Here is a 25,880-nt window from a genome sequence, read left to right on the forward strand (position 1 = left end):
CCTGCCCTCATAGCATATGAACTTCACCCTGAGTATTCTCACCTTCTGGTGACATTTAATAAATCAAAAATATCCAGGAGATGGACCAGTTGTCATCAACCCTGTGCTGAAGAATGGTGAATAAAATAATAGTGAAAAAGGGAAACTGCTACCCAATTTATCTTGCCCACCTGAAAGAGGATTGTCTTTTTTATATTTAATGTAAATATTTGATAAAAGTATAGACTAGCCAGAGTTCTCTTTCCTCAGGAAGCCTATGTAGCATAGCATTTTAAAATATATTTTTCATATTTAATTTGACTCTTTTTTCCTTTTTCTAAAAAAAATAGATAAAAAGAACAATTTTCTACTTTTTGATTATTTTGCTCACTGTTGCCTAAATTTGATTTAAGAGCCCAGGCCTTGTTATAACTTGTGTATATTTTGTATTGTAAATGGTCATTGTCTGAATTAAAATGAAGAGCTTACACCCATGATTCACTTAAATTTATAATTAACTCTATAAATATATATAATTTATTTTTTTGCCCATCTTTCCATAGATTACTTGGCAAACCATGGCCGGCTCAGTGAACCAGAAGCCAGGCGCAAATTCTGGCAGATCCTGTCAGCCGTAGAATACTGTCACAATCGAAAAATCGTCCACAGGGACCTGAAGGCAGAAAATCTTTTGCTTGATGGACACATGAACATAAAGATTGCTGGTAAGCTGTCATACGTTCATTATAAAGGCAATAATAGTTTTTATAGTTTACTTTAATATGTGCTCCACCTGCTAAGATTTGCATTTGCTATTCAATTTTTATAACTGAGAAAAAGGCCTATATTTTTAGAAATTCTGTATGCCATTTTTAAAGTCTTACGTGGATGGATATGGAAACTAATGTTCCTGCAAGTCTAGATGATAAGAATGTGAAAAATGTAACTCCTAATACAATAAAACAATCCATTGGCTTATTCATAACCTTTGAACTTCTAATACCATTGTAGTTTTGTGAAATAACAGCTAAACCCATCCTCATCAATGCATTATAACAAAATGTGTGAATTAGGGAACATTCCTGTATAATTTTGCAGTCCTAAAATATACATAAAACCACACAGTTGCTAATGAAGGATATGTTAGGATAAATGTAGGATGGCAAAAGGTTAGAGCTGTTGCTTAAAAGTTTCAAAATTATAGTCTGGCCACTGTAAGTAAGCAGTTTGAATATTCCTTTATACTGCAGAGTTCAAATTGGCTTTTTAACAGGTCTGCTGGATTATTGTCGCATCGCCAATGTGCAGTTTGAGCTGCTTGTTGAACAGTACATATGCGCAGTATGAGTATCTGCCTCTCTCTCAAGAAAAAAGCAGTTCAAAAAATAGCATCATGAGCAGAACATTTAAAAAAAATAGATTGATTTTATTCAAATCTCGATATGTGAAGATAGACTCTCCCCATGTGTGACAAATGTAATTGCATAGTAATACTAGTAATGAAAGCTTCTCACTTTATCTTGCTTCATATAAATTTGAATATGGGTTTCAATGTGAATCTTGCATTCCTTGTACAGCACCAGTAATAACTTGTCCAATTGATCAAAAAGATTTTTTTTTTCCCCAATTTCATACATCTTGTTTCACATCCATAGTGGACAAATTTAAACAGTTGAAACACAGACAGAAGTCAGTAAGATTGTTAGTAAATTATGGTAATTGTTTACTAGTCCTATATTAAAATGAGTCTTTAAGTAAAATCTGTGATACTATCCTAAAGATAGCGATAATGAAACATGACTAGCTACAGAAGCATATTTAGAACCATAAATCAATGAAATGTATTAATTAAGGCAGCTGACAAGTAACCACAAACTCAAATTATTTTACAAATCCTGGTAATTTAACCTAGAAAACCCAAAGGAACCTTTTGTATTTACAGCTTATCATATCCATTCGTCTTTTCCACCATGAAGCTAATGCAGGTTAAAGATCAACTCTGTCTTTGGTGCCCCAATCCATTTCATTTGAGCCGTTATGCAAGAAATTAGTTGCTTTCACGGTTAACAGCTTTAGTTAATTTTTCCTGCAGAGCTGAAATCAATATATACAGTGCATCCGGAAAGTATTCACAGTGCATCACTTTTTCCACATTTTGTTACCAGTATGTTACAGCCTTATTCCAAAATGGATTAAATTCATTTTTTTCCTCAGAATTCTACACACAACACCCTATAATGACAACGTGAAAAAAGTTTACTTGAGGTATTTGCAAATTTATTAAAGATAAAAAAACTGAGAAAGCACATGTATATAAGTATTCACAGCCTTTGCCAATCTAGCTCAAAATTGAGCTCAGGTGCATCCTGTTTCTCCTGATCATCCTTGAGATGTTTCTGCAGCTTAATTGGAGTCCACCTGTGGTAAATTCAGTTGATTGGACATGATTTGGAAAGGCACACACCTGTCTATATAAAGTCCCACAGTTGACAGTTCATGTTAGAGCACAAACCAAGCATGAAGTCAAAGGAATTGTCTGTAGACCTCCGAGACAGGATGGTCTCGAGGCACAAATCTGGGGAAGGTTACAGAAAAATTTCTGCTGCTTTGAAGGTCCCAATAATCACAGTGGCCTCCATCATCCGTCAGTGGAAGAAGTTCGAAACCACCAGGACTCTTCCTAGAGCTGGCTGGCCATCTTAACTGAGCGATCGGGGGAGAAGGGCCTTAGTCAGGGAAGTGACCGAGAACCCGATGGTCACTCTGTCAGAGCTCCAGAGGTCCTCTGTGGAGAGAGGAGAACCTTCCAGAAGGACAACCATCTCTGCAGCAATCCACCAATCAGGCCTATATGGTAGAGTGGCCAGACGGAAGCCATTCCTTATTAAAAGGCACATGGCAGCCCGCCTGGAGTTTGCCAAAAGGCACCTGAAGGACTCTCAGACCATAAGAAAGAAAATTCTCTGGTCTGATGAGACAAAGATTTAAGTTTTTGGTGTGAATGCCAGGCGTCACGTTTGGAGGAAACCAGGCACCGCTCATCACCAGGCCAATACCATCCCTACAATGAAGCATGGTGGTGGCAACATCATGCTGTGGGGATGTTTTTCAGCGGCAGGAACTGGGAGACTAGTCAGGATAAAGGGAAAGATGACTGCAGCAATGTACAGAGACATCCTGCATGAAAACCTGCTCCAGAACGCTCTTGACCTCCGACTGGGGCGACGGTTCATCTTTCAGCAGGACAACGACCCTAAGCACACAGCGAAGATATCAAAGGAGTGGCATCAGGACAACTCTGTGAATGTCCTTGAGTGGCCCAGCCAGAGCCCAGACTTGAATCTGATTGAACATCTCTGAAGAGATCTTAAAATGGCTGTACACTGATACTTCCCATCCAACCTAATGGAGCTTGAGAGGTGCTGCAAAGAGGAATGGGCGAAACTGGCCAAGGATAGGTGTGCCAAGCTTGTGGCATCATATTCAAAAAGACTTGAGGCTGTAATTGCTGCCAAAGGTGCATCAACAAAGTATTGAGTAAAGGCTGTGAATACTTTTGTACATGTGATTTCTCAGTCTTCTTATTTTTAATACATTTGCAAAAACCTCGAGTAAACTTTTTTCATGTTGTCGTTATAGGGTGTTGTGTGTAGAATTCTGAGGAAAAAATTAATTTAATCCATTTTTGGAATAAGGCTGTAACATAACAAAATGTGGAAAAAGTGATGCACTATGAATACTTTCCAGATGCACTGTATAATTCACTAAGCAGCCGACAAGGCACGCAAGATAACCATGGGATACGCACGACATAGCCACGCACCCCAACTCACAGAGCCACGCCCACCAACTCTAAAACCATGGGACATGAATGCCTGCTGACCTGCCCGCCCGCCTGACTGTTACCAGGATTCACCGCAATATACTGGAGTGTAAAACTATCGCAGCTGCTAAGCTTTCAGCCACATGAGATTGAGCAGTAACAGGTCTGTGATGCACTTAGATATCTGGGGCTGCACGCGCGCTACACTGAATGGATCAACGTGTGTCTACCCGGCGCCGAGAGGCGTGGGTAAGCTGTTGAACCCCATTCGTCTTGGGGACCAGGGCTTGCAATTGTTCCCCATGAACGAGGAATTCCCAGTAAGTGCGGGTCATAAGCTCGCACTGATTAAGTCCCTGCCTTTTGTACACACCGCCCGTTGCTACTACCGATTGGATGGTTTAGTGAGGTCCTTGGATCGGCCCTGCCGCGGTCGCTTGCGGCCTCTGGCGGAGCGCTGAGAAGACGATCGAACTTGACTATCTAGAGGAAGTAAAAGTCGTAATTCCGTAGGTGAACCTGCGGAAGGATCATTACCGGTTGTGCCGACCCGTCATTGGATGGTTAGGACCCGAAACCTCTTGGGCCCGTTTCCCCGCCCTCTCACTGGAGAGGGGGAGGGGGCAGAAAGGGCGTCCTCCCTGGGCATCCAACCCCTCTCCCCCCGTTCCGCCCTCCGCGCCCAACCGCCCTCCAGCCCCTTCCCTCGCTCTGGGAGGTGGGGGCACGGCGGCGGTCCTCCAGTTTTCAGTCACGGACAATTGTATGTTGCTCTCTCCAGAGTTCCATCTTTTCATTCACTTACAGTCGTATCCTCAGACCCACCCCATTTGGACAACTGTGTCTTTCAGGAAGTGTTCACCCATCAATACATAATTATGTGGCGTATGCTACGCCGTGGGTTGGCTAGTTGAAATGTACAGCAGGACCAGTTTTGTAGGTTTATGCACACATAAAACTGAAAGAAGTACACATTGTTGTCTAGGCTCCAGCCCCCTCTGACAAAAAAGTGAACTTTAGAAAACAGAGGCCTTTAAATAGATGGGCTATCCACCCTGCATATTCATAATAATTTACATATATTTTAAGCTGACCCAAAACAGACATCCGTACTTACTGCACTGATGAATACTAAAATTTAAAGTATTTATTTTAAAGGTAAATTTAATATGTTTTACATTTTCACCAGGTGTACTGTTTGCGTGTTCTGTAGCTTTGGTCCTCAACCTTGAAAACATAGCCACATAAAAGACATCTATATATGTAAGGATGACCAGGTGGATGTTGCCCCTGAAGACTATATAGTGGGTGTCCTTGTCAGTGTCATGATCTGCTGAAGTAAACAGAAATATGTATCATTTACCATTCATTATTCAATTATTAAAAAACTCTTCATTCGAATGATATTGTTTAACCTAATTTTGGCAATTGTTTTTAACTTGGCATGTTGGGCTGATCAGAAGCTTGAGTTTGTCCCAGTGTGTATAAGTGTGTGTGTATTCTACATCGGTGAACCCTGTAATGAACCAGTATGCCAACAAGCCTTGGTTGCTGCCTTATGTCGATTCTGTCTGTTTAGGCTTTACTTCTCATAAGCATGTATTTGAAAATGAATTTTGAAAGTGAATGTGATGTTTATTACTAATTTACAATTACACCTTTTAACTTTTGTCTTAAACCAAGACACACTTCACAACCATTCAACACACATTAGAGCTAAATGTATGATGCTGTCCAAATGTGTGATGCTAATAAAACATATGCAGTAGTTTCGGAACTGTCCATTTCAAAATAGCATACACAAAAATCATTAAATTTTTTTAACCTTGTTTTATGACCTGTTCAAAATAATACCAGAATCTCTTGAGGTTTCTCCGCATGTCTACGTGCAATTAGTTTTCAGCTGCAGATTTCTATACAGTAAATAAATCTAAAGAGTTGTTGAGCTTCCGCATGGTTTTCAGTGGATTTAGGAATGTGGTAAAAGGTTCATGAGGTGGGCAGGTTGTTCAAAGGCCCTCATCAAATAAATGCTAGCTGTCAACTAAGTAGACAAGGCTGTAAAATTAACAGAGAAGTGTTGGTTGGAGTCTGAAGGTGAAAATTTACTGGCAGCCAGTTGCTAAATTGAAAACTGGACTCTGACTTCTATGTGGACTTGAGTGACCGGGAAAGTCACAGCTGGGTGGGGCTCCTAACTTATTTCATGGTTTTGTGCCCTTTGTGTCACATTCTTTACCAGTCTCCTTAAAACAAATCTGTTAGCAGTTAATAACCCAAAGCTTGCCAGCCTGTGAAATTCTATGCTGGGGTGCAGTTGTGCTCTAATTATGAAACTATGTATTAGACATAAATGACGTGTAGAGGTGGCTTTTCAAATGTGCAGACAAGTCTCTCCTTTATTAAGTAAACAGGGTGAGTAGAATGTTGCACAATGAAACATCTAGTAAATTCATGTTTTGATGTGGGCAAGAAAGAGTATGATCATATTATATTTGATAATAAACTATCTTGTTTAAATATTTTAGTTTTTTTTCTTGTAAAGCACTAGGTCCTTGAAAAATTGCCGATACACTGGTCCATTATCTGTGACGCTTGCCAAAGAGGAAAGTAGGTGTTGAGGGTCATGACCTTGGAAGCAAGCTGAGATTTGGCAATGCTTATATTTGTTGTGTGTTATGCAGATTGAAAGGGAGTAGTGCTGTATTTTAGTTATTTGTGTTTAAAGAGCTGAATCTCCTTTGTATCAGCAAGCTACGTGAGATATGGACTGTGCACACCATAACTCATAAAATGGGAATCTGTAGTGGGTTTTAAGGATAGTAGTGTCTTAATTTACAAGAACTGGGAAGATCTTTTGTTTTTACCAATTTGCACAGATGCTTAGGAGTCCTGAGTCTACCAAGTTATCCCAGTGGATGCATCATGGTTCTGTCAGGTGACTTTAACTCATTTTTATTTTTTACTTGTTTGTATGCCCCCATTATATCCCCCTGCTTTCTCAATTGAGTGAAAGGAATTAAGGAGCAGAACCCCTTAACAAGGCTGGAAAAGTTTTTTTTTTTTTTTCCTTTTTCAGATTCCTGTCTCTTAAGTCCTCTGTCCAATTTGTTCCCTTTCTGCAACAGCAAGCCATTCTTATCACTGTTATTGGGAGTGAGGATTGGAATCCTTTTTGTCATCACATTCAGTTCACTTGTTCTTTTTTGACAGTATCGCTTGTAATCACATTAGTTTTATGCCTGCCATCTTTGGCCATGGTGACTGGCAGTGCATTTAATGTTGTAGTTATATAAACATTTCCTGTTTGTCAGAATGTGTACCACAGCTCTCAGTTACTCTGTTATGTGGCTTTAACCAAGTAAACCAGGGTTCTGCCACTAACAACAAATAAGTTACCCCAACCAGCTGGCTCTTTTGCACAGCAGCCCAGACGTGTTCCGGACTCTAAAGTACACAAATAAGGGAAAGAGGCTGCTTTCTTTAGTCAGGCTAACAGCACCATTGCACACTAATGTGAGAGAGAGCCGAAAGGAAGGAAGTACACCCCTCACGTGTTTACATCATTTCACACTATTAGGAATTTCACAGCTCTTACGGAGAAGAACAGCATCTTCTGAATGCACAACAGCACTTATACATTTCAGGAAGCAAATTGTGAACTATCTGATTAGCATGCATGCATGCCCCCCAGAGAGGGAATATGGGATGATCACATGCCAGATCTGTCTGTCTGTGTATCTATCTAAGGTTGAAAGAGACAGCCGCAGAAATAAAGCCTATCATTTAAAATAAGTATACATCAATATCATACTCATCATTTTCATTCCTCTTTTCATAGTGAGAATTGCTAACCTCAGCTAATCAGGCCACGCTATCCCCAGCAACTTTATTAACTGCCTTTAGAGAATTCCCAAATTATCCCAGACTGCTTGAGAAATTTATTCCCCCCCATTTTATCCCACCTGGTATGCCAGGGGACAATTTAAATCAAGAGTAAAGGTTGACTGCTATTGAATTAATTCCAAATTAATGAAACATTTCCTTCTAGTTAGAAACTGACTTTATAATCGAATTGGTACAAAGTGTGTATTTATGCATCCTCCACCCTTCGCTCTATGTTAGCTGTTGGCAGACATGAGAACCACATGCTGGACGATCTGTTTGTTTCCTATAGTACTGTTAAGTTACACTGTCATAAAACGCTTTATAAAGAAATTCACATTGAAGTCCAGCCAAATCAAAAACTGTATGGGATGGGTATGCTGGCATTTTGCGTGGTGTAGTGTTTAATTTTTTTCAGTGCATAGAAATTTTCTTTTGCTACTGTAGTGTGTGTATTTTCCAGGTGTTTGTTCCTCCTATCCTTGCAGTGGCAGTGTGACTTTGATATGACAGACTAAATCCAATAAAGGACTGGCTTATAATGTTTTTGTTATGCATTCAGCAGGCTGTCTTGGAGTGTGCCATCAGTAGATGGGGTGACATTTAAGGGCCCCAGATATATTTAGCAAATGCTGTGGCTCAGGTGGGAGCCAGCCTACTGTTTCCTGTTGCCGACATTTGAGAGCTGTACTTAAAAAAAGACCCCCAGGCTCCCTTCAGGCTCAAAGAAAGGTTAGGTGCATCACAGTTGCTTTTTGTTATTTCTCATCAAAGCTTTAGCCATCTGTAATGCATTCTGCAGTAGGACAGGGATAAGTAAAGTAAAGTCAAGTTGCATGCTGCCAAGGCAGGTTTGTTGTTTTTATTTTTCTTTTGTTTTTTTTAATTTTTATATGTTTAGTGTTGAACCATATTGCACTCAACAAATATTTTGAAGTCTATAATCATCCAGTTGTAAGAGAGTTTCCTTGAACATTCAGTCAATCTGGGCTTGGCTCCACATGACAAGTGAACTTAAGAGTAAACATTTAACACATAGCAGATGAAAATGTTATGATCTAATTCTCAGCTTAGTGAGACCAAGGCTAGCTGGACCAACACGCTATTTCCTGACAAACCGAGAGCAACCTGTTATTAAGTGTCCTTTCTCAGTGGTAAAATGTAGCAAGCTAAATAAATTCCTAGGAGACAGCTGTTGAATTTTTAACATTTGGCTAGGGATGATTTAATGAGTTATTAATTATTATGTTGAACTCATCTGTTTGATGTTGGTGTGTTAGCAGCTATTTAGCAGGCAGTGATAGGATCTACAGTTAATCTCCCTCTTTCTTTTGTTAAGAGATTTGCTTAATAGCTGCCTGCATGCCCCCAGTTTTACTTTTAACAGCTCCCTGTAGTTATCTTATAACATTTGGCTAATTTCTAAAAACAGGAAAGGATATATATTAGAGCCATCGCCCAGTCATTCTCCAGCAATACATCATAGTCCTCAGACCTCCCAGTGCTTTTTACCATCAGTTTTCTCATTGTCAAAGGTGCAATGATTCTATAGGTGAATGGTTTTTTCTGAGCTGTGATTGTTTTATCTGATGGCCGCCATTACTTCTAGATGTGCCACAGTTTTCATTCTCAGTTCCCCAAGGCTCGTAATATTTGTGACTGCCAGATAGAACTCTTCAGTTTACATTTCAGGTTTCTTTTGTCTTGCTAGCTACTACATGGCCAACTTGGTTCTCTCCAGTTCTCTGTCTGTTATATGTAGACAGAGGGGAAAAAAAGCACTGCTATGCATTTGTCTCGCACTTTATTGGGGAGAAGGAGGGGCTTGGGGGGGGTGCAGGTGCACGGTGGATTTGAGCGCTAATATTCTGAAAAGCTCTTCTCAATCTCGCAGACAACAGAGGCTCATTGACGTCAATGCAGGCTGATCAGCATGCAGCGCATGAAGTGGGTCAGCACTGATAATTCAGCCCCGCCAGAGCTGCGCTCTACCTTTCCATTGTTGGAGATTCCTGCTCAGTTGCTGCCTGTAACTCCTTCATTTCAAGGTAATATTGGAGATCGGATTTCCATGGAGATCTCCATATGCAAGGGAGCAGATGGAGACTTGCAGGACAGATGCCATGAGGGGCCTGAGTATTGTCATCACCATAGTCTGTACAAAATACATCTAGTGGCTGGTTCAGTTACACAAGCATGCCTCTCAACTAGTATCACATAGGAAAGGACTGAGTAAATCAGAAGTGTTTGATAAGAAACACAGCAGATTACGTTATTAGTGGAATGGTAGGGGAAAGGATGTCTGAACTCTGCAAAAAGGAATTCAGACTGCTAGTTCCTGACATTATTTTTTTTTTTTTTTTTTGCCCAGCTCATTTAGCGTCCTATTTTTATAAAGTGGAATTTTGGTAAAATAACAACATTCTTTGACCATTACAATCCAGGATGTGAACTGGAAGTAATAGCCATTATGGTTTAAGGAGTTAGTTTTTCTTGTAATTGTAACAAATTATATCATATAAAATCTATGACCAACATGATGGTGGTATTATTAAAGTTGCTGCAACACTGCTACATGAGACTAGGTTCAAATACCCACATGGTCACTTTCTGGTTTCCCTCTGTAACTGAATGATGTGCCTGTTAGCTTAATCGTAGACTTTAACTAGCATCAGTGTGGGGGCATGTATGATTGTCCTCTGCAATAGGTTGTACCTCTGTTCCAGCCCTGTGTTTTCAAGATGGGCTTCAGCCCACTGCCATCTTGTAATTGGATTAAGTGGATTTACACAATGAATGGATGAATAAAAATTCATGTACCACATTATGAACTATGGAGTATGATTTAAATTCACTGATTTTTAAAAAGGATAGAAGGAGTGCGTTATGCATATGTTTTATATTTAGAGGCCCTTTAAATCACTCGGGTGGAAGCTTTCTGTTTACACACGGTGAGGACACATTTCATTTATGCAGTCATGAAAAATTCAAATATGAAAATCTGCTAGAATTTTTGGTGAATATTTGTCATATTAACAAATAGTATTTAATTGGATACTTTATTTGCCTACATTACATTGATTTAAACCACTGTAAAAAGGAACAAGCCAGAGCCATTGTAGAGGCCTGACATGAAGTCACTAAACAAAGCATAATGTATTTCTAGTAGTCATTTTCTTGAAAACCTCTAAGCATTTGCTGTGGATAGAGTTGGCAACTGCTTGGCATGAGACAGAAATAAAGTCTGAGAGAGTGAAAGAAGTGAATGTTTGCAGATGGGGAGGCTCTCTGGAAGTAGACAGATACCATGAGGATTTAGCACATCTTCTAAGTGTCATCTAGAGTCCTTCAGACCACTACAAGTGTGTATAGGGACCCTAAATATATTTGGGGAGACCCTACTACAGTGGGGGTAGGCAGATAATGAAACAAATATCAGTGGTGCAAGATATGTCAAATCTGGGGACTGCCATTTGCCGGGCCTTCTGCCGTCTATCGTAGATAACAGGATCTCTCTCTATCCATCTTTTTAGATAGATAGATAGATAGATAGATAGATAGAAGGGGCCCAATATGGCTTAGTGAAGGTATGGAGGCCCTCCAACATTTTCGTGGCACTCCTTCAAAATCTCTTTCTAATCCTTGTGAATATTTACTTTTAAGGTACCTCTCCAGTGGTACGATAGGCTGGCCCCTAGCTGGTCATGCCTACTCACACGAACATTCGGAGATGATAATCTTCTGACAGTATAAGTTTACTTCATATTCTCAAGCCCTAACAAGGTGTGTCCCTATATATAGCTACCACCTTACAAATGCTTGCCAAGCAGGTACTCCATCCCAGAATGGTGGTGTTATTTGTAATGTTTCCTTCTATGTTGAACACAATTCCTGTTCTTTCTATCCATCCATTTTCTGAATCCACCTTTTTGATTCGGGGTACTGAGTTAGATTCCAGCAACAGTCACACCCGTACTCACACTCATTCATATGAATACACTTTAGAGTCAACAGTAAATCTAACATCTCGTATACAATTCAAGCTGCTGTAAAAGCAGTACCAAGTTCACAGTTCTCCTTCATGTAATCTGAGCAAAAATGTTTGTTGAGGCAGATGCCATCGTTGAAAATGCATAAAGTGTAGGTATGGCATTTGAGGTCAACAAAACCTACAGCAAATCAGCTTTAGACCATATAAGAACAGCAACAAAGTGCTGGTCTTTCTACGGCAGCAGAGAAGAGCTTTACACTCAGCCGTGCTGACTCACAGAATAAGCTTAGTGAAAAGGAAACAGGACAGCGCGTGATTGTGTCAGGTTTGCCTTCTGATTCGTGTGCTTCTGACGCCAACCTCTTTGTGCTCTCTTTTTGCTCGAGTCAATTAACTCACAAGGTCTGTCTTCAGCACTCGTGAGTTTGAATGCTCATCGTATGCTCTTTTGTCCTTCTAACTTCCTGAAATGGAGCTGACTGCCATGCCTGAGGACAAAGCTATCTGTCTGCAGGGCAGATTTCTTTCTTTTTCTCTCGCATAGCCTTTCCTCATTTATCACTGTAAAAATAATCAAGTCATAGACGTTCTCTTTCCAGGTCCAAGCTCTTTTGATATTTTCCTGTGTTGTTGGGAATTTTGAGTGGCAGCATAATTCATAGTCTGTGTTCATGTAAATATAGAGAGAGACCTCTTCACAGTGAATGATAAGCTGTCCAACGAGAATCAGCCTTTTAGGTGGTCTTAACGGTTAAGGTCACATATTGAATGAAGAAAAAAGACTAGGTAAAAAAAAGGGAATGTTTTTAAAAAAACTAAATTTACACCTCAGCACTTCAGTATAGAGTATTTTGACAGTGGGTAATATATGTTCAGCACTCATTCATATTCATGCCCCACTGAATGTTTTCACTAAACAGGTCAACTAACTTGCTTAGGGTGACATATTATAACTGAAACCTGCAACATAAAAATGTCAAATCTAACTCCTTGCCAGATCAGTGCCTTACCTAAAGACATGTATATAAAGCTTACAATATGATAGATTCTCTTTATTTCGTTAACAGGAAAGATCCCAAGAAGAGTCTATGCAATGCTTTTATTTATTTATTTTTTTATTTTTATTTTGTGGTTTGAATACATTGCATAAAGCATATCAGCCACTATCCTCCTGTGTGTGCGTTTGTGTGTGTATATATAGACTGGTCTCACACTTGTGTATCTCGAGTACATGTGTATGAAAGAAAAGATTTTGTCAGTGTGTGGGCAGAATGTTCATTAAATCGGTGGCTTGACCATTGTCTAGAATCCCATATCCTGTACTACCACACCAGTATGTCAGGCTGGAGGCACTTTCCCCACATTGTAAGTTATATTTAAGAGACATTGTAACATTACTCCAGACTTTTCAGATACTTTGATAAATCTCCTCCAGTCTTGTATAGCCTTTGTCAGTGTTAAATTATTAGAAAACTAGCTGATTACCCAGTGGCTTCGCTCACTGAGTGCAAGGGAAAAAAATAAAATGTAGTATTTATAAAATAAGTTTGTTAATTGCCAATTTTATTTTTCAACAAATAAAGAGCACTTACAATAACATAGAAATCAATATAAACAACATTATTAACATCATTATCATATGAGAATATGAAGTAATATGTAAGAAGCACATTGCATATAAATATAAATTATTAAACAGTAAAATCTTCTTCTATAATACGCTACCGTGGCTGTTTGTTTGTCTGTCCAGGATTTTAAATCACCTGTAGCTCGCAAACCGTTTCACCTATTGACTTGAAATTTGGTACACATATACTATATGACGTCTACTATCCGCTTTCGGGGTGATGATTTTATTACTCTTTTTATCTTTATTTTATTTTATTGTAGAATCAACTCAGGGCAGCCGTGAGGCGGATGCGTACGGGCGCCATTCTCATTCCCTACCACCTTCGCTAATCATTCTTGAGGCAGATTGAAAACTTAAATGCCAGATTAAGTGAAAGGTTAATGAAAATGTACTAAGTAATTGCAAAACAAAAACTAACTTAATCAGTTTTAACGCGAAAAGATGCCGACGAAAGAGAAGCAGCGGGCCTCTAGGGTGGAGTAAAGAAGAGCTGTTCAGGAAACAGCAAGCACATCAACCTCTGAGCAAACGAATGCTAAACATACAGAGAAGGAGGATGAATACTATGAATGCTCAAGTCAAGTGTATTCACTGCACGTTATTGTGCAGTGCGCTGTTACTGGTATTTTGATAAAAGAATTAGAACAACATATAAGAAGCGTATAAATTATTAAACAGTAAAACATTAACATTTAAGAAGTAAAGATACATTGAAGTACTACTGCAGTGCTTTTGGGTATACTACATTTTTTGTTTGCCCATTACGTGCATAAATGTATACATTTTTTGGTGTACCTACCCGAGAACATGCAACATATAACTGACCGTGGGAGAAGCATGGATTTTAAACACGCATTGAGTTCATCTGCTGGTGTCCCTCGTGGAATAACTGGTAATGTTTGTACAAATCTCCTGTGAGTAAAATGACAGTACTTCCCATTATTTTGGTAGGATCTCTGAGATTCTTGCATTGTTCGGTTCAAGGCTTCATAAGCTGTTTTATGTGCCATAGTACACTCATTCCAAACTGTTATCTTTGAATGTTGCAAGACTTTTGCCTTTCCAGAGCCCTTGCGTATGTTGCAAATTGGATTTTCGTTGTGAGCGAGGTTTAATGGTAATTGCAATGCCGAATGTGCTGTACGGCCTCCATCTAATAATGTAGAAGCGATTCCCCATGACACTACAGCCAGAGCTATGTCACCATTCGCTCTCTCGGCAAGAATCATTTTTATTAAGAATGTTTTTCCTGTTCCTCTGTGGTCATACGTAATTTCTGTTTCAGACGCGCATACGTAATTTCTGTTTCAAACGCGAAAAGAATCTTATATATATAGATAAGCAATTAATCATGTAATTGATGTAAACTATAAAGTGCACAAAACAAACTGGTTGTAACTCTTTGAAGTAAAATAACTATTTTAAGCAATCACATATCTCAAGTAGTCTTTTTCATTGCAATGGTAATGAGCATACATCTTTGTGTATTCATTTTCACAATTTGCGCTGCTGCTCTCTGTGTTCTGCTCAAGTGTCTGTGCGCCAAGCAGATGACCTGGACACAAAGGAATGTGTGCTTCCAGTGTAGTTAGTAAAATACTTTCTATGAGCATTAATGATTTTAGGGTAGCGCTGCTGCCTCGCAGTTAGGAGACCCGGGTTTGCTTCCCGGGTCCTCCCTGCATGGAGTGTGCATGTTCTCCCCATGTCTGCGTGGGTTTCCTTTGGGCACTCCGGTTTCCTCCCACAGTCCAAAGACATGTAGGTTAGGTGGATTGGCGATTCTAAATTGGCCTTAGTGTGTGGGTGTGTTTGTGTGTGTCCTGCGGTGGGTTGGCACCCTGCCCGGGATTGGTTCCTGCCTTGTGCCCTGTGTTGGCTGGGATTGGCTCCACCAGACCCCCGTGACCCTGTGTTCGGATTCAGCGGGTTGGAAAATGGATGGATGGATGGATTAATGATTTTAACATGTAAGCATGACTAGTAATATGAGGAGCAACACCAAAATGATTTTCTTCATTTGAAAAAGATGGGAAGGAAATCCTGCCCATTACAACAGTACTTACTACCGCTACCCACTACACCTTTGCCAGTTCAAAATGCTTGTGCATTTCTTCTAGTTTATATTCTATTGATTCTAATAGACGCACTGTGTTTCAATACCATAGCTCATTTTAACGTTTCAGTACTGGTCTGGCAAACAGTATTCTTACAATTAATCTACAGTGTGATGTTTGCTTTGTCTCACTGTGTGGTCCTCCTTTTTTATTATTATTATAAACAATGCACCCATTTTCGCCTTCTCCGTTATAGTGAGTTGAAGGTAATCCTGGCAACAGCAATAGGTCCTGGGCAGGAAACAATCCTGGATAGACTGCCAAAGCACATTTTCATGCAATTAAATGACCCCAACTGATGTAAGATATGAAAGGATTCTAGAGTACCAGGCATGTTGCTTTTGGATAGCGACCTGACTTGGGATTAAACTCTGGTCCATGGACCGTGGATGCAGCTTGTGCAGCCATACCCCACACTGCAAAATATAATCCCACTGCTGATGTAATATGCAGAAATCTTTTTCTAAAATAAAAAAGTGCATTGTGACAACATAATGAAATGTGCTTGTGGCCACTAGGGGACGTATCAGCACCCAAAAACACAGTTGCACCAAAATAGTTACAGTTCAATTAGAGGATTTTTAATTTCAATAGTATCTTCTGAGCTGAACTGTTCTGAGCTCTTTCTTTTGGTATTCTCTGTTCCACTCCCCCCACCACATCCAACTCCACCTCTCAATCTCACAATGAGCATTGGATTTGCTGTTAACTCTAGACCCGGGAGTACTTCTGGTCCTTAAATCTATTACACCCAGGGAGCACTTCCAGGTCTTTCATGACCCCAGTTGTCTTTGTGCGGTTAGTTTCTAAGGGCTTCGCCTGGTGGCCCTGGCAGAACAGGCCCCCATGACCACATCTCCCATGCTACCCTGTGGGTGTGCATACTGTAGCTCTCCAGATGCGATGCTACCACCCAGTGCATATGGGAATGCTCTGCACATAGCAGGCAGTTACTTACTGTCCCAGCATTCCTGGTACACAAGCCCAATCGGCATGTCCTTCTGAGGTTGCTGGGATACCATCCCTGGTGTAGCTGCTGCTGCAACAGCATCTTCCTGCGTCCATATCCTGGCACAGCAGTGGAATATTTCCCATGACCCCCTGGCCAGGTAAGGGAGCAAGATCCATCCAGGCAGGGGCACTTGTTGGTCCCTCCCAGTGCTGTATAAAATCAGTATGGACAGAAGCAGCTCCATGTGTGGTCTTCAGCAGGGGAATACAGTGATCCCTCGCTATATCGCGCTTCGCCTTTCGCGGCTTCACTCCATCGCGGATTTTATATGTAAGCATATTTAAATATATATCGCGGATTTTTCGCTGCTTCGCGGGTTTCTGCGGACAATGGGTCTTTTAATTTCTGGTACATGCTTCCTCAGTTGGTTTGCCCAGTTGATTTCATACAAGGGACGCTATTGGCAGATGGCTGAGAAGCTACCCAGCTTACTTTCTTTCTCTCTCTCTCTCTCTCTCTGTCTCTCTCTTGCGCTGACGTAGGGGGGTGTGAGCAGGGGGGGCTGTGTGCAGCTGCTTCCTGAAGGACATGCTGCACCGGTGCTTCGCATACTTAAAAGCTCAAAGGGCACGTATTCATTTTTGACTTTGTTTTTCTCTCTCTCTCTCTCTCTCTCTCTCTCTCTCTCTCTCTCTCTCTCTCTCTCTCTCTCTCTCTCTCTCTCTCTCTCTCTTTCTTCCTGCTCCTGACAGAGGGGGTGTGAGCTGCCGCCTTCAACAGCTTTGTACCGGCGGTGCTTCGCATGCTTAAAAGCCAAAAAGCCCTATTGATTTTTTTTTTGACTGCTTGCTTTGCACTCCTTTGAAAAGGAAGATATGTTTGCATTCTTTTAATTGTGAGACAGAACTGTCATCTCTGTCTTGTCATGGAGCACAGTTTAAACTTTTGAAAAAGAGACAAATGTTTGTTTGCAGTGTTTGAATAACGTTCCTGTCTCTCTACAACCTCCTGTGTTTCTGCGCAAATCTGTGACCCAAGCATGACATTCTAAAAATAACCATATAAACATATGGTTTCTACTTCGCGGATTTCCCTATTTCGCGGGTGGCTCTGGAACGCAACCCCCGCGATGGAGGAGGGATTACTGTACAGGCTAATCAAAGTGCATTTTTTTTCTGTTCAGTACAGTATGTATAAATCTGCCTACTTTCGTGGGACCAAAGGACCACCCATTTCTGAAGTTGAAACCGGGTGTTTGAGAAGGTTAAATTATGTGAACTAAGTAAGCCTGTTGAATGTGACCAGTAAAAAAAAATCTGTAAACTCATTTTAGTTGCATGTAAAGAGCAAATTAACGTGCTTGGTACAGCGGAGAAGTGAGATTGCTAATCTGTCAAACACATATTGACATGTGGCCTCTGTTCTCACCTCTGAGCTGGCACCTGTCAGCTGCACACAAGCTAACTTCAAAAGAGCCTTAAATGATTAGGCGTCACCCAGATGCCTCTGACGCTTCTGCTCGCCTGATCCGACTCATGAAACAATAGCTCCTAATTAACAAACTAGTAACTGTGCTTCAAGGCCACCCCTTCTCTGACTTTAAGCCAATTTTCAGAGGATGATGGGCTTTTCCAATATGCATTTATGCAGCAGTTTAACATATGCCTTTGCATTTGTTAGTTGAGATGTTAGCCCTTTTACACTAGAACTCCATTGTAACTTTAAACTTGCAGTTTTCCAAACCAAGAACTAACCTGTGTTAAAGCAGAATAAACCTACTGTGGAGTCCACTCCCTTTTCTGTGTGAGTTGCAGATGAGAAAATCAACGGTTTGCACAGAGGAGACCTTGTGATACACAAAACTGCCTTACAGAAATGCTTGTCTACAGTGTACCACATGACTTGATTTCAATTGAATTACATAACAGCTTGTCATGGCACATAGGATGAAGAGCTATGAAAGTGTACTGGCACAAATCGACAAGTATTCGTTTAAAAAACATTGTTTTTAATTAAGTGTATGTACAGCTTGTTAACATAGTATATTTTCAGAGGTAGAATAGTTCTTACTCCAAATAGAGAGCAGCCTAAGGGGTTTTGAAATTTAGTGAGCAGTCCACTAATATAGAAGAATCAGATTATATCCAGAACACAATTGTATGATTCTGTTTATATTCTAATTCCCCATAATTACATTGAGATTAGCTAAGAATAGGGTGGACTGGCATGCCCAGCTCAGAATGTTAGCACTGTGACCTTAACAAGGGCAGTTGGATGCAGAGAGAAGTAAAGTGAAAGAAAACATTATTTCATAGTACTGGCTTGAATGTCTTCTAACAAATAGCACACATCTTCATACCATTCAATAAGGAAAGTTAACCTGATTTTGCAAGATGTAGTAATAAATCAAATCCCCTATCAGGGTCCTTCCTGCGTGGAGTTTTCATGTTTGCCCCGTGTCTGCGTGGGTTTCCTCCGGATACTCCAGTTTCCTCCCACAGTCCAAAGACATGTAGGTTAGGTGGATTGGAGATTCCAAATTGTCCCTAGTGTGTGGGTGTGTGTGTGCACGCCCTGCAGTGGGCTGGTGCCCTGTCCAGGGTTTGTTTCCTGCCTTGCAGGATTGGAGACCCCGTGACCCTGTAGTTAGGATTTAACGGGTTGGATAATGGATGGATGGATGATGTTGTGCTCGTGCAAGCATACCTATAGACTGGCCAGTAAGCCCCATCAGTTTCCCTCGGCGTAATGGGACATGAGGTGCTAGCTAGATACCAGGTATCATGTGTCCCAAGTCATGGGTTTATGGAGTGAGAAACTGCAAAATAAAATGTTCAGCTTGTCCAAGAATAATTTCCTTTTGGCACTAAAGTAGGCAAAGCTTCTGTTTACCTCAGCTCTCATCTGCTGACTGGCACCACATGCTTGCCGCATGTCTTAGAGGAGGAGCCAATGTGGAAAAAATTGAGCAAAGAATGTATTCTGACACATGATCATCTCCTGGCTGACACAATTGACTCAACCCAGGCTTGTTCTGCTATACAAGAAATCCCTACATGAAGCATCTTTCTTCAACACGGCATAATTTTGCAGAAGAAAGAACAGCAGCAGAAATGACGCCTTAGGAAAGTTTACCTTGTAGCCCTTGCTGACTTGACCGACTTCAAAACTGCTGTCTGGCACATGCACACAGTTCTGTTATGTCTTCACATAGCAGTTTTGAGTCCAAAGCAAGATCAGTCTGGCTTTCGAAAACTGTGTTTAAGGATAGTGAAGAAGTGAAAATTTCATTACATGAAGAAGAAACAGTTGTAAACCTACAGAATGGTACACAAGAACATGATGGGCTTGAAGGATTCAGTGACAGAGCAGTAAGGCTGGTTGAAATTCCACTAAATATTTCTGACCCAGCCCTTCCAGCTGATGACCACAAGAGTAGTATTTGGAAGACATGGCAAAGCACAAACTGTCCATGTTTAAAGCCAAGGATTAGGAATAGAAAAATGTGTACCATGTCACAAAACATCTTAGAAGAGATAAGAGAAGATATCAGCAGATCTGTCCATTAGAGTAAGGCTTCCAAGTAATGTTGGACCAGAACAGTATATTAAAATCAGCCAACAGTTATACATTATTAAAGAGAGGTTTTAAAAGTCTCCAGGTCTAGGTGATATCACATAACCCACATGCCAACCCGCAGAGGGTGCTTTGTCAATTTTGAAGTCAGATGTGTGTACACAAGTAGTGGATTACATGCTGACGCACACACACAGAATTATGATGAAGCGAGAATGTGCCACGTTACAAAGTGACAGCTGCCAGTTTTACTAGCACAGTCTGAGGTACCATGAGGTTATTGGGCAACAGAAGTTTCTTTTTTTCTTCTTCTTAAACAGGCCCAACAATGCAAAGTTTTGACATTGATGATGTACTTTTCATGATGGAGCTTGCACTCATTTCGCAGAAAAACTTGGATGTCTGCAGCTGTAAAACCAAAAACAGAAGAAAGGAAAAGCAGTACATTTTGTCTGTGTTGTTTTCTACAGCTCGTCAGCAAGGTTCCAGTCTCTAAAAAGCAGCACCGCCCCATTCGCTTAGAAATCTTTGCATGCTGACCATGTGGCATGAGGGTGATAATTAAATTGCTGGGATAGATTGTTCTTTTGTTTAATTAATTGGTTTGCTCTGTTAAATGCTTCATTAAGAGCCTGCATGGGGAGATAAGACTAATGAGAAGCAGCTGTGCTCAAGTTTGTCTGAGGGCAAGAAGGAGGAATGGAGTTTGGATAGTTGTCTTCCAAGTGTGGATTTTTTGCGAAGGTATTGAATAGCATCAATTAGTGAGCAAGTCAAGGTGGTCCTGTTGAATGAATGGAGAGGGTCTAGGTCCTGGAAAATTGTCACACAAGGACAAGGGTATAGGGAGAGGCGCTGATGGCTGAGTAAACACAAGATCCAACATACTAATACTAGAAACTAGCTGCACTTCTCAGTTTAACATGTCAGTTATTTAGTTTTGTGTCTGTATGTTAATCTGTTTTATCAACACATTCCTTAAGTAAAAGATGTGAGTTTGGTTTCAAGTGGCCTCTGTTTCTGCTCTTCTCAGTCCTGAAAATCCTTCTCCACGTTTATCAGCATATTCAGAACCTAAAGTACTTTGTAGAAAATGTTCCAAATGCTACTTTTGCTTTCCAAGATAAAGAACACGGATTAAAATATTGTGTGTATGGGGGCATTTTTGAGAGGGTATGTGTGTGTTTCAGAAAGTGGGAGAAAAAGTTTCCATCCATCCATTTTCTGAAATTAATCTCCCAGCAGTATCAGGTTTAAGGTCCTGGAAGGGATGCTATTCCATTACATGGCCCACTTCAATGTATGCCCACTCACAGTTACAGTTAACCAAGCAGAAAAAAAGTAGAAGTATATTCACTGCGTCTCTTTCAATCAGTGGGAAGTGAATCCATGTTTCCCAAATTTGAATTAGTGAAGAGTTTCCGTGTATTGTATATTTTGGAAATTATGCACTATGTTGATGTTTTGGCAGACATCCCAGATGACACCTCTATTATTGTATTGTATTCACTGATGTTAGTTTGTTGGAAATGTAAAATCAAACGAGGTGTATCCTTAAGAGACATGCGTACTGATATCACACAAAAGATATCTTGACAGGTTTCTTTTATTGGTACTGAATGGTTGCCCAACAATGCAGGGAAAACAAAACCTTTAGAAACTCTGCATCAAGAAAGCAATCAGACCTACCCATGGGCAATAGTGTGCTTCTTTCAAATGCTGTGTGCTTCTTCCAGCTCTCTGAGCTGGTGCCCTGTCCCAAACACAATGAAAAATATTGCCTGTCTGATTTAAGCCAAGGGACCAATCCGGTTTGTCTCTTGCTTGGCTGCATTCTTAATTTGCCTCATGCAGACTTCTGATGAGCATCAGAAGCTATTTACTTAGCAATGTGCGGTTGGTTAATTGTCTTTCACTGCATTAAATGGCTATGTCAATAATAATTCTGGTCCTAAAGACCCACAACTTGCATTCAAATGCGAATCATTAACAAGGTCTCACAAAGCTGTCTTGCTAAGGCAATGCAATAATTGTATATTCCAAACATCCTTTTCATAATTAGCTTATATTCCTCTTGAAAGTTCTCTTTACTGTCAGATCAGCAACATATATCCAGAGCTGAATCAGAGGTTATAGGAAGTCAAGCACCAGGGTTGGTTACCTTTTAATGCTGCTTTTGTGAAAGCCCTTTAGAGTAGGCAGGTGACTCATTTACTTCCATTAAAGAAAGTTCTTGCTGCCCCCTGCTGCTAAAGAGGTGTGCATGACACCAAGGGCATTACAGCACACTGGCATTCTTGTGTTTTTGTGTCTTTTGTGACTAAAAAGAAAGTAATAACCCAAATGGCACAGTTGGTATAGTTATCTTTTTGTTTGACAAGATTAATGTTGTGATTGTTCTTTTCAGAAAAAAATATTTCTTGTAATCTCATCATTCCGCATCAATACGAACAATGGTGTGTCTGTCCTTGAATATACTGTAGCACAAAAGTCCCATTTTAATCTTAACGTAACATGCTCTAAGTTTCAGAGCATTTGATTTCCCAAGATTAATAAATTCTTGTGTGTGGTACTGGGAATCACTGGAACAACTTTGACAAAGTCATAAATAAAATCAGTATTTATTTATTTGTTTATTTATTGTCTTTCTCAGACTTTGGTTTTGGCAATTTCTTCCAAGCTGGGGAGCCCCTGGCCACGTGGTGTGGGAGTCCACCTTATGCAGCACCAGAGGTGTTCGAAGGGCAGAAGTATGAAGGTCCACAGCTTGACATTTGGGTAAGGGCCCTTTTCACCAAATGGATTGATGTTAGTGGACTGGTAACTAGTAAACTTGACATATTTTGTGTTTGCTTAATTTATGGTTTCATACTCTTTAATCCGGCTGTGCTTTTCTCCTCTTGTTTTTATTAAGATATCCACGCGCTTGGCCTACCTTCTAAGAAGGGCCCTGTATCAGAATAAATTTAATAAAATGTTGTGTTTTAATATTGTACTGGCCTTTTATGTGTTGTTGTAACTGGTTGTACTCTTCCCAAAACCCCAAAACTGATTTTTCAGTATCCATCTATAGTATGTAGAAGAATTTATATAGCTCTGCTCAGTCATACTACTTGTTGTTTTTTATTTTATTTTATAGAGAAAGCATCATCTAGTCTATTAAAAGAACATATACATTATTTTCACATGGGATTAGTAACGTTAATCTAATCTAATTTAATCTATGCAGGTGTATTTCTGGGTGCCTCTTACCCTGACAATGGAAGTGATAACTTAGGCTGAATAGGCAGCCCATACTTTATTTTCTCCATGCATAGATTTTTTTATCCTTTTGAATGATACATCCAGAGCACATGAGAGTTAAAATCACTAGAGGGTGTTGTAATTCTACCTTTGGGTCCCCACTGGAAAGGGTGTACAGTGATCCCTCGCTATATCGCGCTTCGCCTTTCGTGGCTTCACTCCATCGCGGATTTTATATGTAAGCATATTTAAATATATATCGCGGATTTTTTGCTGGTTCGCAGATTTCTGCGGACAATGGGTCTTTTAATTTCTGGTACATGCTTCCTCAGTTGGTTTTCCCAGTTGATTTCATACAAGGGACGCTATTGGCAGATGGCTGAGAAGCTAGATTGCTTACTTTTCTCTCTCTCTTGCGCTGACTATCTGTGATCCTGACATATGGGGATTGAGCAGGGGGGCTGTTCGCACACCTAGACGATACGGACGCTCGTCTAAAAATGCTGAAAGATTATCTTCACGTTGCTATCTTTTGTGCAGCTGCTTCCTGAAACGACATGCTGCACAGTGCTTCGCATACTTAAAAGCTCGAAGGGCACGTATTGGTTTTTGACTGAAAAACAAACTCTCTCTCTCTCTCTCTCTCTCTCTCTCTCTCTCTCTCTCTCTCTCTCTCTCTCTCTCTCTCTCTGCGCTCCTGATGGAGGGGGTGTGAGCTGCCGACTTCAACAGCTTTGTGCCGCGGTGCTTCGCATACACTCCTTTGAAGAGGAAGATATATTTGCATTCTTTTGATTGTGAGACAGAACTGTCATCTCTGTCTTGTCATGGAGCACAGTTTAAACTTTTGAAAAAGAGACAAATGTTTGTTTGCAGTGTTTGAATAACGTTCCTGTCTCTCTACAACCTCCTGTGTTTCTGCGCAAATCTGTGACCCAAGCATGACAGTATAAAAATAACCATATAAACATATGGTTTCTACTTCGCGGATTTTCTTATTTCGCGGGTGGCTCTGGAACGCAACCCCCGCGATGGAGGAGGGATTACTGTATTTGGATTATTCACTAGATGTCAAGACCACCTTTAGTGGCTCCTATTAATATCCAGACACCGCAGCTTTACTCTGGGGTCATCATTCAGTGATTTGCTAAGAGTGCACACAGCCTTCATGTGAGACGGAGGCATGCGCAGATGAGAACAACATTTTGAATTGAGGACCTGCTTCCCTCTCACTCATTGGTGTATTTTGGCTAGAATATATCTGCTTGGTTCGTTGTGAGCATGCAACTGGACATCTGACACATGGATTATGTGACACAAGTAAATTGTGATTTTTTTCATGGACATGTTCATATTGTTTGCTGCTTGTTCAACTTTGATTCCTATTGAAGTCCATTGTATCAAGAACTGCTTATTCTTCATAAAAACATGCCATTAAACTATTTTCTCTGCCATTACTATAAACCATATGAGACAAGTAACAGAAATAATATTTTTGGGTGTACTATTCATTTAAGAAACAAGTCCTATTATTTACCAGAGTTAATGGGTAGATTAGTATCCTTGTGAGGCCCAAGTACGTGGTATGAAATGGAATTTAAGCCGAGTCTTTAAAATAACTACAAAAAGAAAAGAATTAAATCTGGATGCCTCGTTTTATGTTATTTTTCACATACATTAATATCTTTTGGAGCATCTGGATTTTAAACTGGATTGGGTCAACCTCAGTTTTTCCCAAAATTAATTGTACACAAACTGCAAGCCTAAAATTGACAATGGCCTATCCCAACCTCATGTTAATATCATTAGGAATGTACAAACCTTTGTAAAGATCTCAACAAACCTCTAAATATCTAAGACACAGGTGGGCAAAGTCAGTTCTGGAGGGCTGCAGTGGTTGCAGGTTTTTGTTCCAACCCAGTTGCTTAATTAAAAACGAATCCTTGTCAATTATTTAATTTCATGGCTTGCTAGTGCTTTAACTCTGCCCTGTCAAGTCGTTCTCATATCATAGATTTTCTTTTCCTTTCTCCAAATGATTTGAAGTCCAAAACAGACGAGTTATTCTCAGTGCTTCACTTTTTTCTCTTCACTTTCCTTCCAAGTATTTAATTAAACCCAATAGTGCATGATAAATACACACAGGGGTAAATGGAAACAAGCTAAATGGAGAAATGCTGGTTTCTTTTGTCATTTGCATCTTATTGCTAATAAGGAGCAATTAAAAACCAAGACTACAGCTGTTTAAGACTAAAATAAGCAATAAGGGTTCAACATCTTAACGAGCGACACAACTAAAGTGAAGCAGAAGTGTTACTTGAGCAATAAGTGCATCTTATTAAGCAATTGGGTTGGAACAAAAACCTGCAGCCCCCCAGGATTGAATCTGCCCAATTCCTGATCTAAGACATTTCTGGACTTTGTTTTGCTTTGTTGCTGTTGGTTAAGTATCATATACAGCTTTTAGTGAAAGATGATCAATTTTGTGGAAATAATTAAATTTCACAGGTCTCACAACAATTAGCCATTTACTGTTGTCTAACTTTCATTGTCATTGGAAAGGGTGTTTATTTTAAACCATCTCACTGGTCAGACACTTTTACTGCTTTTTCTTAATAATAACTTAAATATTTCATTCTTTCCCATCCATAATCCTCTTGTATCTTGATCACCATTAATCAGCA

General features: G+C 40.1%; 1 protein-coding gene across 3 annotated transcripts in view; it reads left to right on the forward strand.

Annotated features, from left to right (window-relative positions):
* The window catches only part of sik2a (salt-inducible kinase 2a), a 90,280-nt gene that overhangs the window by 39,290 nt on the left and 25,110 nt on the right, over positions 1–25,880 (forward strand). For all 3 annotated transcript variants that reach the window (XM_028810263.2, XM_051932268.1, XM_051932269.1), the window contains exons 4-5: positions 543–704; positions 22,607–22,731. In XM_028810263.2, coding sequence (XP_028666096.1) covers positions 543–704; positions 22,607–22,731 — 287 coding nt within the window. The remainder of the gene's footprint in view (positions 1–542; positions 705–22,606; positions 22,732–25,880) is intronic.

This window comes from Erpetoichthys calabaricus, chromosome 9 (assembly GCF_900747795.2).
Source record: "Erpetoichthys calabaricus chromosome 9, fErpCal1.3, whole genome shotgun sequence".
Taxonomy (NCBI): Eukaryota; Metazoa; Chordata; class Cladistia; order Polypteriformes; family Polypteridae; genus Erpetoichthys; species Erpetoichthys calabaricus.